This window comes from Saccostrea echinata, unplaced genomic scaffold (assembly GCF_033153115.1).
Source record: "Saccostrea echinata isolate AGI-Se365-2 ecotype Australia unplaced genomic scaffold, CSIRO_AGI_Sech_v1 ptg000014l, whole genome shotgun sequence".
NCBI lineage: Eukaryota > Metazoa > Mollusca > Bivalvia > Ostreida > Ostreidae > Saccostrea > Saccostrea echinata.
The window spans coordinates 5120563-5137159 of record NW_026889763.1 but is presented as its reverse complement, the minus strand read 5'-3'; the positions used below and the strand labels follow the sequence as shown (position 1 = coordinate 5137159).

Genomic DNA, 16597 nt, shown 5'->3' with positions numbered 1-16597 from the left:
CTTGTCCATTATTTTCAATATTCCTCTATCCACAATACAGAGTGATCCGTCACTGAAGGACGAGATTAGGTGTGGTTTTTGAAGAAGCATATCGCCTTCAATGTTAACATTCAAACAATGTAAAACGATCCCCTTAGACGATAACTTCAAAAGTTCTCGCCATCCTGGGATGGGACCACCGCAGACTTTTAAGATAACAAAAATGTTACCACAACTCACATGCGCTCGCTCAATGTCACAGTCGGTAAATTTGGCCAGTATTGTCATTTCATTGCTCTCTTCGACTTGAACGAGCTCTGAAAGTCCCGCGAAAATGGGTTTAGAATTCAAAACCCCACCAAACACGGCGGTGACAAAGGGTAGTTTGACCACCCTGTGGGTGTTGCCTTGGTGGTCTATCAGTTCTAAAGATGGCGCTCGGGTGCAGATCCATGCTTTACTGTCACCAACAGGGAATACCGCAAAAACGGCTTTTCGTTTCTGTTGTCGAAATCCACCAACTCTTTGAAGACATTGTTTATGAACCTTGTTCTCCATCGTTATACTAAATCATATAACTAGGGGAAAATGGACTACCGGTATGTTTACCAATGACAGTGGTTGTTCCATAAATCTTCTAGGATGCTTTTGGTATCATAAGCAAAGAACACAAAATATAGAATATCGAGTGACATAAGAGGAATCCTGGCACTGTGTATATCCAGCATACTTCAAATTTCGATAGTGTAAATGGCAGTTGCTCAAAAGCCTTCGATTTTTTTCTCGCCAGTTTCCAATACCAATTAACGGAAGCTTTGTGCAGACCGTTTTCACAAACCAATACACATATGTTCCCTCATCCATCAAAATTGATTTTTTCTTCACACAAGAAAAGCAACAGACAATATTTAATACGCCTTTTAAATTTGGTAAATTGTGAAATTAAAATCCCTATTGGTGTACACAATGAGAAGTAAACAGTCTTGTTGGAGTAAAAAAAAACAGGATACAATAAGAAGTGTTATGAAATGACGCTTGTAAAGCACATTATAATTGTTCATGGGTACCTCAAGAGAAACATTTGTCCTAAATTTATTACAGAGATCTATTCAGATAAATACAATTATATAATACTTGATATTTTAAAAATGCCGTTCTTTTTCAATAAATTTTAATTTCAACATTGGTAAATAGAATTATGTATCATGATTCAATCCACGTTTGCACAAGATTATTATTAATTGGTCTAAAATTGTAGGAGGACCAGCATTTTTGAATGACTGTTCGTTGACATTCAAATCAATATTGGTGTAATTTACACTTTTTTTTCTATACAAGATTCTTTCAAATTAAACACCGATATTTCCAAAAAAAAAAATCATTCTCATACCTCGTCTCATATTGTTTTTTAAGTCAAAAGTCGCACAATTCAGCATATTCTTAATATCTTTAAATCCATATTAAACAGGTCTTCAAAGGCTGACCTCAAAATATTTTTTTTAATTTAGTACACGTATTGCATTTTACTTTTTTTCAACAAAACAGTCTATACAACCTCCGTTCACTGTGTTTAAATTTACTTGTGGTTCCATCTGTTGAATTCGAAGTCGCAGCTAGGTAGTTTTGAGGATCGAAAAAAGCCAGCAAATGAAATATTGTGTAGGTTAACAATTTGAACAAATGAGAAATAAAATAATTGCTCATCTTTCAAAATCTTAATTTTATTCCAACATTTTTTTAAACTCTTGATTTTTTCGTCAATAATGAGCGTTTACCTTAGTAAATGAGGTCTTTGAGAATTTTGAGTCAATGCATGTTTTAGATTTAGTTCTGGGCCCAAAACCATAAACTGAGAACAGACTTAAGTCAAAAATTTGATTTTTAATATCTTAAGTTCCGTTTAACGTATTAGCTTCAAAATTTGCAATTGTGCATAGAACTTCAATTCAAAGATATGAAGAAAATTTTAACTTATAATCATAATTATTTTTAAAGTTATATCAATTTGAAATTTTGACTTAAGTCTGTTCTCAGTTTATGGTTTTGGGGCCTGGTGGGCCCATATGATCACTATATAAATCTGCATGTGACATATTCCAAACCAGAGGCACCATGAGCACTAAGCGCACAAAATGATACCCCCGCTCCCATATGAGTATAATGGCAGAGTCCATTTTTTGCTATGGGAAAGCCGAAATATCTGTCAATGACACTATGTAATAAAGATTCTGTCTCATTAAAGAGGGTGTTGCAGTTCTTTTGTTATTTTCCCTTAAGGTGTAGAAGATAATAAGAATAATTTCAAGTAACAGAAAACGATGTTCATTTTTTTTTCAGATACTATACAAATATAGCCCTTTTATGAGGTCGATCCATAGATATATCGACTTCACAGAAAAGCATATCGACTATTTTCTTTGGGAAAAGAAAGAGACAAACAAATTTAATTCATAATGTAGGAATTTGTAAGTTTTAAAGACTTTTCACAATTATAAACACATCTTTGGATTTTCCCAAAGTTATTTTTAGTAACTCAAGTCAATATCGTAAAATATAATTTTGCACGTGATAGCAAGCAAACCAATAAGATTTGTTGAGTTACACAGTAAAAAAAAATATAACGGTATTTATACATCACAATATAGAACAATACTTGAAAACTGCATATCGACTTCTAATTTGTCTGCATTTAATGAAGGGTAAATTAGTCTTTCTGAGATGTGTAGATAAAATCATTTTGAGATGGAATTTTTATCAATTTAATTACTGCTTTACTCGGGTTTTTGATTTTTGCAAATGAAAGTCAAGAAAACTTTTGTTACAACGAAAAAATAACATCCATTACATTTACTATGAAAACATACATAAAGTAACAAACCGTATCACTTGTAAACGATATGAATTGATTTAAAATGCACTTCTTATTATCACACAAGACAATACATGCATGAGTTTTTATCCACCAGAGATCGTTACTCTTGTAACATGAATATTTTTGTATAATGTATATGTTAGCACAAAAACAACATGATCTAAGCGAAATCGTTCAACTTCGCCAAAAGTGTAGTCCGCAAATCTTCTTTCATGTTGTTGAGGCTTGCGACGTTTTGGTTCAGAGTGCGGCACGTGTAAGGCACCATTTGACTGATGTCCATGTCTGTGATGGTCTGGCTCCTTTTATAGACCACCTCCGACATCTCAGTGTCCCCCAGCAAAGACTGAAGGTGACAAAGCGTGTCACCAATGTCGTCTGCTATTCCGGATATGACGCCAATCCTTGAATTGTTGTGGTATTGAATGATGTGGAATTTTAGGGCAATTCCTGTCAGCTGTTGATAGGAGTTCAGAAGAGCATCCGACTGTGGTATCAAATTAAACAAGTATTTGGCGATTATAAGAAAATACAATTTTTAAATAATTTGAATGTGCTATCAACTACCGGTATAAATTTCCTATCAACTATAACAAATTTCAAATTTCAATCCAGTATGACCATGATGACACGATTCTTATCTCTGGTAGACGCTGAATGGTAAAGAAGCGTGGATCTGCAAGTATATACTTGCTAAGTATACCATTATAAGTTCATGTATGTATGAGGCAATTCTACAATTTTACACAAATATAAGTACTTACTACATTCTCATAAGTGACCGCTACATGATGGTGCTCTTGGGAGCAAGATTCATCTCCTCCAAATATGGACGATGCCTATATAAAGAAGTGATTTATAAATACAGTTATAAAAATATAATCTCGGACAAGAGAATATTGTTCCTAGAAAGGAAAATATGTCAACTGTTTCGGACTTACAAATGCATTGAGTCGATTTTCCGCCTGTGATATGATGACGTTGATCTTTGTGACGAGATCTAGAAGCCCACAGAGTTTTAGCTGATATCTGATTGGCTGAGACCGACACGGACAGCACGCGTTTATAGAGTAGGTCAGCTGATTTCTGGAGATTTGTTCAGAACGGTACTCCAATCCCAAATTGGTTGTGCATATCACTGCGCGGCAGACTTGTGTGGTAAACAGAAGATGACAGAGTACTACCAGAAAACAGGCTTAGAAGAGAAGGAAAGAAAAAAAAATTAAAATCAAAACATTGAAGCTGATGAATTTCTAACGAGTGACATCAATATATTTTTAAAAAGGGAAATAATTTAGAAAAGTAATTTTTTCTTCAAAATAAATATATTTTTTTAAAATTCTATATTCACCTATAAGTTTCATTTTCAATGTCTAGCTGATTAAGTTCATGGATTCAGTAGCTTGACTATGTTTTAAGGAAGAGATCGGCGCTTTAAAATAGTTCTCCTAAAACTTGGCATTTTTATAGAGATGCTTGAGACGTGTTTCCCTTTATTTTCAAAATTCTCATAATTAAGCAAGGTACTTTCGTCGAAACTAAAATTTACCAAAAAAATATTGGGTATAATCTCGATTTGTAATCGGATGTATAATTTGTCCTAGCACCTGAATGGATCATTTACTGTGGTTATTTTTTATAATCATTGGAATCGGTTATGAGTATTCATTAAGGATATTGATTTAAAAGTTCATTGATTGGAAGACAATGATGACATATCAAAGACAGGTATTCCATTCAAGGTTTACGTAAAAAAAAAAACTATGATGATATGCTGTGATTATTTTTACAGTGTTTACCAGAAGTTATGCTCTTTGTTTCACAGTTTGACCCTTTATAATATCAGATCTAACCACAAGTTTACACGCGACAGTTTTAAGGTACTTTGAAATCTGATATCAACCTCTGACTTTAGAATTATTTACTAAAGAAATGTTGGGAAAGAATGCGGAAATATTACAGGTATCAATTAATTAATTCAGGAAAAAAAATATTTCAAATTAATTGTGAATATATTTGTTTTATAGATTGCAAGGAAAAAGGTCAATGTAAAAAAAAATGTCGAGATTATTGTCGAGATTTAAAGTTAAACCGTCATAAATTGCACGATACAAGAAATATCAATAATGATGATGAGATTTTCCTGAAAATACTGTGCATAAAATGTGTTCCAACTATTTGCAGTTCTCTGTATTTACATATTTCTAATTATTGTTTAGTTATTGAATCGTTATGATTTTCTAAATTCTTATATTTAACTTAAATTCTTCATACAGTGTACCTTCGTATGCATCATATTAGATGATTAAAGTGGGTTTGTAATCCGACTTGAACTTACAGGACAGCAAATGGAGGCAAAAGGATTCTAGTGTCCGTATCGGGTTACAAAAAAGTCTTAAGTTTTCAAAATTCATATTTCTTTTCAGGGACAATTTGTAATATCTGTGAAAGCATTTTTTTCGTTAAAGGAGAATGACCTCTATTTGACAAAAGATAACAAAAATCTGACTCAGGAACATAACTCAAAGAAAATAATTTAACATGTATTCATATGATTAGTAAGTTGTTCTCAGATATATCTTCAAACATTTTCCCTGTATGTGTTATATACGTATATAAATCTATATGAATCCCTTTCACAAAAAGCATTTTTTTCTTGGTGTGTGGGGGGGGGGGGGTGAAGGGGAGGAACTGTTATTTTATTAAAGGGGATCAGGGAGACTTAGACAGACGAAGGTCAATTTAGGAGGGAAAACTGAATTGTAGCGTTTACATACCCGGTATATTGATAGAAAATATCTTTTACGGTTTTAAAGAGAAAGATATGTTAATGTTGACTAACTTAAATTTCAGATAATTCAACAATAGATGTAGGACGCCATCTATGTTTTTCAAAAGAAAAAAAAGTACGATAATTATCCTAAGATGGGCAGAACTGCCGAAGAACATCCAAAAGAAATGCTATATGATGATGACTATCATACTCTAAACCTACGATACCTTTACGATAGTATCCAGCTGTGCACAACGAGTCGGACGTAAAGTCAATGAGAATTTCCCTGATGTCGAGAGCCCAAATGATCTAAAAATCTTAAGGAACTCGTGATACAGTAATACAGTCGTCAGATGTCATAAAAGGCATAGAATGACAGACCTTTCCATTATTGATAGTTAAAGTTTATCATTGAGGGAGTAATAGCAAGATTCCAATTCTCCGTGGCCAAGGCTGTATTTCTCGAGGCGAAACCGAGGGAAATAAACCTGGTTGAGGGGAACTGGATTCTTCCTAACTCCCTCGATGATATACTTTTTAATTGTTTCATTATATGAATAAAAATTTCGAGGTAGAGATTAGCTCACTAGACTAACGCACGGTAAAACGGGAATTAGTCTATTCACAGCGATACCGATACAAATTTCAAAGCAGGGATTAGCTCACTTAATTGTGATTAACACACGGATAAACTGGGATTAGTCCATTCATAGCAATACCGGTACAAATTTCGAGGCAGGAATTATATCTCACTTGACTAAGGCAGGCCAAAGTCCAATCACATCGATTTCTAGGGAATTATTCACATCTAACAATCTAATTTTATATATGAAAAAAATCAGTAGAGGTATAATAGCACTATTTATGTAAAACTTTTGGTCAGTATTTTTGCATATTGTAAGCAAAACATATGGTAAAGGTTCGTAAATTATACTTTCTCAAGAAAATCCTATGAGAATACCGATATATTCATTATATACGCCAACATGTCGGTAAACATTAGGGAAAGTCTGTATTTATAAAACTTGATACACGACCACGCTATATGATTATACCTCATTATTATTTTTCTATACAACGCGTTATCTGATTGGTTCTAGATTATCACGTGACAGGGCCGTAAAACTTCATATTTCCCTGTCGTCGTCATGCTTTTCATCATATTCAAGCGAAGCCATCGGGGAATATGATTTTTCATGGCTGAATAAATCTTCATATTTCCCTCACGATCATGCAATAAATAACCTATATTATTATATCTCGGTAAACATTAGGGAAAGACTTCGGATTCATCTGTCTTTGTGAAACTTGATACACGACCACGCTATATGGTGAAACCCTGTTTTTATCCTATTCATACCCATACCTCTCTATACTTTGTAAACAGTGTTGTACTTATGTTTTCCTTATGTCTAGAACTGTCGAACAGGTGCTTGTTTCCGTAATAAAATTTTACTCCAAAAACGATAGTATAATAATATTATACTTCAGAGTAAACTTTTATCAGGGACCTATATACTGCATATAGGTCCCTGCTTTTATTACAGAAACATCTCCCAAGTAAAATGAGGTCTTTCAGAATACTAAGTAAACATAATATTGGCTAAGATGAGAAAATAAAACACAAAAGTATGGTAAATATTACTTTAAAACTCCTTATATTTTATAAGTACTGATCCATGTTTATGTAGGGGCATTTTTTTTTCTCTTTTTCACAAAAGGGGGATTGGTACAATTCTCATTTCTGCTTGAACTTTCAGTAAGGTGTGTCATTCTCGGCTATACATAATTAGCGTCTTGCTAATAGTGACTTAGATTCTCATTGGTTGCCTCATTAGCTCATCAATACTGAAATTTACACAGCTTTTCATTCACGGATGAAATACACGTATGGGATAAAAATGGGTCAGACGTCAACGAGTGACGCAAGGAAACAATGACATCGTTTCTTACAATAAAGAGGTGTGGCTTATGTCACCTCATCGTTTTTTTTTTAACAACAATCTAAAGTTGCTAATGTTATTAATTTCTTAACCAATGAGAATCTAGGTCACCATTTGAGAGACGCTTATTATGTATCGCCGTAAATGTCATGCCTTAATGAAAGTTCAAGCAGCTAGAATAGAGAATTGTACTAATTCATCCGGAACACATCGGGCCTTTCATTGTTTTTTCTGTGAAAGGCACTAAGTGTTCCGGATGGGATTAATTATGCAAAATCAACGTGAGTGAAGTATGTTCACGGACTAGTACAAAGCTTACTTTTTAAATTCCATGTATTTTATTTTATTAGGAAATCAAGATAAAATGCATTTGCAATCAGAAAATATTTTATTTTTTCTAATTATGTCTAAGAAAAAAATACAATACTACAATATAATACAATACAATAAATACTTTATATAAGAACTCTTTCACTGTAATAAAAACAAAAGCACAAGAAATATCAATTAATAAATAGAGAGCATTAAATTTATAAAAATAAATCATTCAATAAAATATGGTAATAAATAAAATAAATAAGTACACAAGTAAATACATAGTTCACTGGCCTAACTAGCTGCAGTGTTAAACTCCGATATATTTTAAAGTCATGTAATTTTACATGTCAAGCTAGGAAGCTATGCCTTTGGGAAGACTATACATACTAGGCGCTGTTTTCAAAAAAGTACAAACATGGGATCTACTTAAGGCGACTATAAAATGTTTCCAGAATGTTTGTTTTCACTTGTTTAAGAAGATGGACGCTATCTTTCAAGGTTTGACAGGTGAATGGCACAATCTGACTAATATCCATTGGTTCTACGGTTACGCTTTGTCCAGTGATGACGGAACTGACGTCACTAGCGAACAGAAGCCTCTTCATGTAGCACAACACTCTGCCGAGTTCTGACGTAGGAAGTTCCTGTATTCTAGAGTTGTTGTGTCTTTGAACGATGGCTACATTTAATGAGACTAGTGATACTGTCTTATAAGATTGAAGCAAAACAGCGGACTGAAAAATAAACGGAGAAATGTTGGTACAAAGTAACAGAACTGATGGTGACATAATATAGCAATCGCAACTTCTCGGATGATGCGATTGATAATATAGTGTACTTAATGAAGACGGAATTGAAAATGATTAAAAATCACTCGCTCTTTGAGGGAAAGATCGACTTAATAGCAAGAATCAGACTGCCAACAACGATAAAGATAAAATCAAATATGGATAACATTGTAATGGTTTGTGTGGTTTACCAGATCTGGGTTATGTGGTGCACTAGCGTGGTGGTGGTGTCGGATGTCAGTACAGGGTGCTGGCTGTGGCGATGCGATGGATAGTTGCTGAAATATAAAAAGACCTCACATTATCAACTTTAAAAGATCCAGTGTTTCCCATGCATTATTGAACACACTCAAAAGTAAAAAAGAAAGTTCATTAAAATATTACTTAATAAGTTTAAGTTAAGGAGAAAAACATCCTTGAGTGCGGCAATTTTCAGACACCATAAATTTGCATTTAAATTACTTACAAACGACCTATATTTGTTTTGTAATGTAGACGCCACGTGATTGATTTTTGAGATCAGGTGGTGAATGTGGCACTGCGGAAGAGTTGTTGTCATGGCAACACATGGGCAAGTGGTATCAATTTTATAATTTTCGTTCCGGTTCCACAGGACCGCAGCAGAAAAACGAGATCCAGATTTCGAAGAACATTTCATTGAAAGAACACCACTCAAAACCAGAAATACAAGCAGCGCGGACAATGCTAAAAATTATAAGTAAAATTTTGATAATTTTTATCACGTACTTTCAGACCAATAAATAATAGAATTTGATTTTTTTTTTAAATTATATAAGAAATAAACCATTCCTGTTTTACCTTGAAGTTTGAACATATTCTGTCTAAAGTTGAATTACTTTTGACTGAATTCAGATGTAAGAGCGCGCTTTATATATAATAACTAAGTAAAATTCCCAGAAAGTTGGGAATGAATTTCCTTGGACAGTGTCAGCCAAACTTATTCCGTTCTCAAGAAAACAATTGATGAAATATAAAATAATATAAATATCCAACTTTGATTACAAAATAAAATACTATGAATATCGACCATTGATTACGAAGTATTAAATGCATTGATTAAAAAATATTTCATTTAATCTATAAATTGTCTCTTGTTTTAAAAACTTTCAGATTCCAAAGAAAAAACTGTTATTTCCGTAATGATACCTGGCCTATTCTTGCAATAACAATATACATACCAATCTTATGTTTCCGGTATAAATATAGAAGTTTTAAAATACGCCTATGTAATCATCACATATGGTAGATATGTCAGTTTGATAAATAAAACAATGAGATTTAATGTCTTAAGGTTTAAATTGAAATCTTTTCCGTAGGATCAGCAAATTATTTTCCTATATTGGTAGTTTTATTTTCATGTTTTAAATCATCTCTGTCTATCTGTCTTTCTCTCTCTCTCTCTAGCTTTGTGGTGTATGTGTGTCTAATTCCCAACCTCTAGAGGAGCAATCAAACGTATAATATTTGAGTCTTTAAAATATCTACTCTCCCCTAATAAAGTTTGCATATCTTCACAGGCTATAGTAGGAAGCAATTTCAGAAGGGGGGTGTTTCTGTTTTTTTTTTTGTTTTTTTTTTTTTTGTTTCAAGGGGTGGGGTGAGGGCACCACTTAACAATTCTTGACAAGCAAAAAAAAAAAATGAATAATTATATAAATGATTTTAAAAAAAATAATAAAAAACAAAGAAATAAAATTCAACAAACGTTGTTGAGGGGACGCATCCATAAATGAGTTTAGTTTTCTAATGTATAGTTTATACTGGCAACATTATTGAAGAGGGGGGGGGGGGGGCAACTGTAGAGCTTCAATTCTATAGTATCGTATATACTGGCAAAATTATTGGGTGATCCCCCCCCCCCCAACACACACACATAAAGAAACCGGCTTCTCATTCTCACCGCTTGATATAGTAAAAGCAAGAAATCTTCAGATCAACATACGACATCGTAGTAGTTATAATTTATAGTTAGACAACCATTCACTTCCGCTGAGGACTAAAACAATAAAGATTACTTCATAAACTTCATACAAAAGGTCAGTTATTCAATTCCAGGAATATTAAATAACTTAAAGGAAATTTTAAGAACAAAATTTTGATTTGTTTGAAATAACCATAAGGTCACGGTTCATGTATAGTTGGTGCTTAAACATTTCTATGCGACCTATGTTATACAAAGTTATTTCTGAATTGTGACCGAAAATGGAAATTTTACAAATTAACCTTTTACTTTGAATGACTCGTAAAACTTTATCTTTCAGACATTGTAACATCGCTTTGTCATTCTAAAGTTAAAAACAAAGTATCCACTTTTATTTTAAATTTAAAGGTTTATTAATTTTCAGAACTTTTCGGCCAGATTCTCTTTCGTGAGCTCTGTATGGCCCATTGACTTCTTCCGACATGGCTCAGCCACCAGATATTCCTAAACGGGGATTTTTTTCTCAGTGCGCAAAAGTATTAATCATTAATTATACTCATGACCGTAGAAATGAATAGGAACCGGAAAGGGGCGTGCCCCCGCCCCTCACTAATTTTGTCGATATATACTAGTAGTATATAAAAAAAGAGTACTTTATGGATTCTCCTCAATAATTACTTCTGATCACTATTTTTTTAATTTAAATTTTGCTTGTCAAGGTCTTTTGCTTGGTAGTGCCCATCCGAACTAAAAAAAAATTTGGTTGTCGGTTGTCCCCTTCCCCTCAACTGAAATTTCTTTTTACGGGCCCAATAATTTATTTTGTTTTTAATTAAAAATATATTACACTCTTTTTGCCTTTTTTTAATTGGTCTTTTCAAACTTTTCATTAACATCGATATACAATGTATATACTTAATTAAAAAACCTGTTTATTATGCCATAATCTCATTGCCAATTAAAATGTACATGCATTTTCCTTTCTTTTCTTTTTTTTTTTTATCAAACCATACTTTTTTTGTCCAATAAGTATAGTTCTGCTTCATTAAGTGTCTTTTTTACCATAAAAAGATTTTATTATCGTCTCTAATTTCAAAAGCATTTTATTTTTTATGAAGGCAATCGTGACACCTTATTCATCCTTATTCTTTAAACAAAAAGGCAGGTGTGTCATTTCCGTAAATGTACAATGTATCTAATACCTATTTACCGACGCAAAGATAAAGTACACAAGACGTGTTCTTTAACCTTGATTTAAGGTAACTAATTGGCTGGTACGAACAGATGGAAAAGATATGAGATAATTAAAACTTTAAAACACACAGTGTCTTCCGAAAGAATTTGATGAAACCGTAACGGTTTCATAATTACATTATATAGAACTATAACGCATTTAAAAAGTATAAAATTACCTCTGCAGACTAAATTGGGTGATTAAGAAACACACAATTTTGTTTTTAAATGCTTAAATATATATCACAAAAAAATAAATGAATAAATAAATCAACCATTCATTTGCATGTGTATTACGGACCCGACCCTTTGCTTCTTTTTTCCCCATTTCTTCCACTTCCAATTTCTTCCACTTCCAATTTACCCCCCCCCCCCAAAAAAAAAAAGTTAGAAGTGGTTATATTTTCTGTCGTCCTGTTAGTCTGTTTTCAAGATATCTGTTAAGTTTTGAAAGAAGACTGTTGATATATCTCATTCTCTGTCACAGCGAATAACGATTTTTCTAACCCAATTTTACCTCCAATATATAAAAAAATTAACTTAAAGTTGCTGTTAAAATTGGAAGTATGGACAAAGCTTCAAACGTTGTTTAAAATAAAAATTTTATTGAACAATTCATTGGGACTTAAAGTTATAAACATCTCTTACTTTTCTACTAACAAATATGTAATAGATTAAAAACAAAAATTTACACAAGTGCCTGTTTTCTGACGTATTGAAAAAAGATTAAAGTGCATTAAAGCAACAAATAAATGCCACTTTGAAAGCTCCGTGCAGATTTTTTGAAAATTCATGGTATGTTTTTACAATTATAACATTATTAGTTTTATTGTATTTTTCTGGGAAAAAATCTTTCATATATATATATATATATATATATATATATATATATATATATATATATATATATATATATATATATATATATATATATATATATATATATATATATATATATATATATATATATATATATATATATATATTTCAAGGATGCAAATTATGAAGATTAGTGAATAAAATCTTAAAGGTGCTTTAGATTATATATTTCTTTTCTTTACTCAATTGTTTGAATTCGTTTGAAACGCGCTTAACATAACAGTAGAGATAACGTAACAATTAAAATGACGTCATAATAACTTTGCGTGATCTAACAACAAAGTCAGAACAAGATGTGTTTGTGGAACACTGATGCCCCCGTATGGCAGCTTATGGCGAAGGTTAAAGTTTCTCAAATGCAAGTCAAAATCCAGGTCAAAAGATAAAAAATGTTTAGTTTGAAAGCTCTAGCTACAACATTTCAAAAGTTATGGCGAAGGTTAAAGTTTTTTAAAAGTAAGTAAAACATCAAGGTCAAGGTCAAAGTTGTTGGTATCCAAAGGAAGGTCGTGTCATAAGGATTACATATGTAAAGTATGAAAGCCCTAGCACCAACCATTCAAAAGTTATGGCCAAGGTTAAAGTTTTTCGGAAGTAGGTCAAACTCCTATGTCAAGGTCAAAGGGTCAAAGTGGTTGGTATCCAAAGGAAGGTCTTGTCACAAGGATTACATATGTGAAGTATGAAAGCCCTAGCTCTAACCGTTCAAAAGTTATGGCCAAGGTTAATTTTTTCAAAAGTAGGTCAAACTCCTAGGTCAAGGTCAAAGGGTCAAAGAGGTTGATATCCAGAGGAAGGTCTTGTCACAAGGAATACACCTGTGAAGTTTGAAACCCCAAGCACCAATTGTTCAATAGTTATGGCCAAGGTTAAAGTTTTTCAAAAGTAGGTCAAACTCCAAGGTCAATGTCAAAAGGTCAAAGTTGTTAGTATCCAAACAAAGGCCTTGTCACAAAGAATACACTTGTGAAGTTTGAAAGCCCAAGCACCAACTGTTCAGAAGTTATGGCCAAGGTTAAAGTCTCAGAAAATTTTGCAAAAGTGGGTCAAACTCCAAGGTCAAGGTCAAAAGGTCAAATATGATGGTACCCAAAGAAAGGTCTTGTCACAAGAAATACACATGTGAAATATGAAAGTCATAGCTCCAACCAATCAAAAGTTATGGGCAAAGTTAAAGTTGACAACAGACAGACAGACAAACAGATAAACAGACAAACAGACAGACAGGACAAAAACAATATACCCCGGGATCTTTCGATCCGGGGGCATAATAAACAGAATGGGTTGCTCCAATAGTAACCAAAAAAGAACAAAAGAGGCTGCAAAAGATATTGAAGAAGCATGGAATCAAAGCCAAAGTGACTGGAGGAGGTATTGCCTTCAATATTCCAACAACTGGCGGAGAAGAACCAACGTGGCCTATAGTATCGTGTTTGAACAAGAAACTTCAGAGAAATGAGGATGAGGATGAAGTTGCTTTAAAACGTAAGAATCTGGTACCATAAAGGATATAAGATTTTATAGACTTTTAATACCAATACTTATTAAGTGTGTATCGAAAATGAATAAATGTGGGGGGTTTATCACGTGCATGATATTTTAAAGAGGGGGGGGGGTGAAAACAGTACTTATTTTGGAGTTATCGTATATGTGATCTCCTTTTCAGGTAAAAGGGAACTTGCAATTACAGAAAAACAAGAGAGAGGTAGAGAACTAAGGGAGGATATAGAGAGGAAGAGGAAGAAAAAGATGAATTTAAGAGGCAATCGCTACATCGCCAAACAAATTATAAACTCAGTGTTACGTTTCATCTGCTGGACATTTTACAGTGATTCAATTTTGAATTAAGGAAAAAAAAAAACGTTGTTCCATTGATGTATCAATAAAATGATTTTTCTTGATTCTTTTTAAAAGAATGTGTGTTCTTTTTGTCTGGAAGGAAATGACCTTGATCTTATACTGTCAAATGTTTAATCGAGATGAGTGCAAGTACACAGTATAGAATCATTCCTCAATAAAAAAAAAATGTTTAAATGTGATTTCCAATATTTCTTAATTGTTTCCAATTTAATGAAAAAAATATATCTTTTAATTTTTTTTAATATCTAAGTATGAAAGAGTGTCATAGCCGTAATATTTCAGACAATTAATTATGGAAATTGGCGCATTATTATTTAAAAGTGCTCTAAATTTAATACATATATTCCTATCTTTCGTATCATTTTTCCATTGAAAATTAATCTTCTGGCATTTGTTTGAAATATGTTTATTTTGCGCTTAATGTAACAGTGCATATTACGTAACAATACAGATGACGTCATCATAAACTTTGCATCATATAGTAACAAAATCAGAATAAACAGAATATGGGTTTCTTCAATAGTAAAGTTGCACCTTTTCCTCCTACTTTTCGCACCAAAAAAGAACAAAAGAGAATGCGAAAGACACTGAAGAAGCATGGAATCAAAGCCAAAGTGACTTGAGGAGGGATTGCCTAAATAATACTCCAGTAACTGGCGGAGGAGAACCAGTGTGGCCCATAGTATCGCTTATGAATAAGAGACTTCAGAGAAATGAAGACGAGGATGAAGTTGCTTTAAAACGTGAGAACAATGTGAAATCACTTGAAACATACAATTTGTTACCACAATTGAGTTCAATATCTTAGTGACCTTTTACTATCTATAATTATTTAGTACATGTATATGTATATAGATAATGAATAAATGCGTGTGATCACGTGCATGATATATTTTCAAGAGGGAGAGAATGAAAACAGTATTTATTTTGAAGTTATTGTATATATGATCTCCTTTTCAGGTAAAAGGGAACTTGCAATTACAGAAAAACAAGAGAGAGCCAGAGAACGAAGGGAGGATATAGAGAGGAAGAGGAAAGAAAAGATGAAGAGGCAAACGCTACATCGCCAAACAAACTATAAACTCAGTAATATGTTTCATCTGCTAGATATTTTACAGTGATTCAATTTTGAATTAAGAAAAAAACGTTTCTTTATTGATGTATCAATAAAACGATTTTGTCTAGATTTTTTAAAAATGTGTTCTTTTGTTTGTAAGGAAATGACAGCGTTTTCATATAAATGTCAATGAAAAGATGAGCTGCAAGCTCGTGATATTGACTCATTCTTTGGTAAAAGATTACAACCATGGTCAGTAGTATCCTAAATACAGTCTCCTTAGTAGAAGAAAATAAGTACATATTGAAGGACACTGGAATATGCTCTTCAAATGTATATAAATATTTTATCATAAAAGTGTGTATTATTATTTTATCCGAATGGTTGGTAAGAAGAAAAACAGAACAATAGGTAAAGTAATGAATAATGATAATAAATAACTTTTTTGGAGGGGATGGGGGTATTGTATACTAAAATATACAGATACACTTCTACACGTCATACCAGGATTATTAGTTTTAAATGCACCAAATAGACAGAATAACTGTCTATTTTTTTGGTTTTATGATGTGATCAAGCAATTATTCGACGAAGGCGATTTTGCATAAAATTATCACGCAAGCCAATTGTTTGATCATCATCATAAAACCAAAAAATCTGATAGTTATTCCTTATATTTACATGCTCTTTGATTCCATAAATCCATGTGCTCCAAGCCCCGCCTACTTCTCTTTCACTGTGTAACAGGAAAGGAGGAAATGTATGGCTGGACCAGGAATCGAACCCGGGACCCCTGCATCACTATTCGGGTGCTTTACCGACTGAGCTATCCAGGCCGATATCCATGACCGAAACCATTACATTCCTCGCTCCTTAAATTGTCTTCGCCCTCGAAGACACAACCCAAGTTCTTATTAGCCCCTGGCAGAACTTTCAACTGCAAGTCCAGGGGT

The 16597-nt window shown here is 33.0% G+C and overlaps 2 protein-coding genes across 2 annotated transcripts; both read right to left on the bottom strand.

Annotated features, from left to right (window-relative positions):
* Positions 1–3010: 3010 nt before the first annotated feature.
* On the bottom strand, positions 3011–4215 carry LOC133186930 (uncharacterized). Its single transcript, XM_061322316.1, has 4 exons — positions 4203–4215; positions 3793–4046; positions 3616–3690; positions 3011–3338 (listed from the first exon to the last, which is right to left on the bottom strand). The coding sequence occupies exons 1-4, from the start codon at positions 4213–4215 to the stop codon at positions 3012–3014; spliced, it is 669 nt and encodes a 222-aa protein (XP_061178300.1). The 3' UTR covers position 3011.
* Positions 4216–8283: 4068 nt separating this feature from the next.
* On the bottom strand, positions 8284–9508 carry LOC133186929 (uncharacterized). The gene is made up of 4 exons (XM_061322315.1): positions 9493–9508; positions 9140–9378; positions 8865–8951; positions 8284–8619 (listed from the first exon to the last, which is right to left on the bottom strand). Exons 1-4 carry the CDS (start codon positions 9506–9508, stop codon positions 8308–8310), a joined length of 654 nt encoding a protein of 217 aa, XP_061178299.1. The 3' UTR covers positions 8284–8307.
* Between the last annotated feature and the right edge of the window lie 7089 nt (positions 9509–16597).

Bases quoted from the DNA above. Each gene is read 5' to 3' on its own strand.
- LOC133186930 (XM_061322316.1), bottom strand. The intron at 3,691-3,792 runs GTAAGTCCGAAA...TTCTTTATATAG, and splicing joins AAAATCGACTCAATGCATTT to GCATCGTCCATATTTGGAGG. The intron at 3,339-3,615 runs GTAAGTACTTAT...TTGATACCACAG, and splicing joins CGGTCACTTATGAGAATGTA to TCGGATGCTCTTCTGAACTC.
- LOC133186929 (XM_061322315.1), bottom strand. The intron at 8,952-9,139 runs GTAAGTAATTTA...TTTATATTTCAG, and splicing joins AAAACAAATATAGGTCGTTT to CAACTATCCATCGCATCGCC. The intron at 8,620-8,864 runs GTAAACCACACA...TTTATTTTTCAG, and splicing joins CACCACATAACCCAGATCTG to TCCGCTGTTTTGCTTCAATC.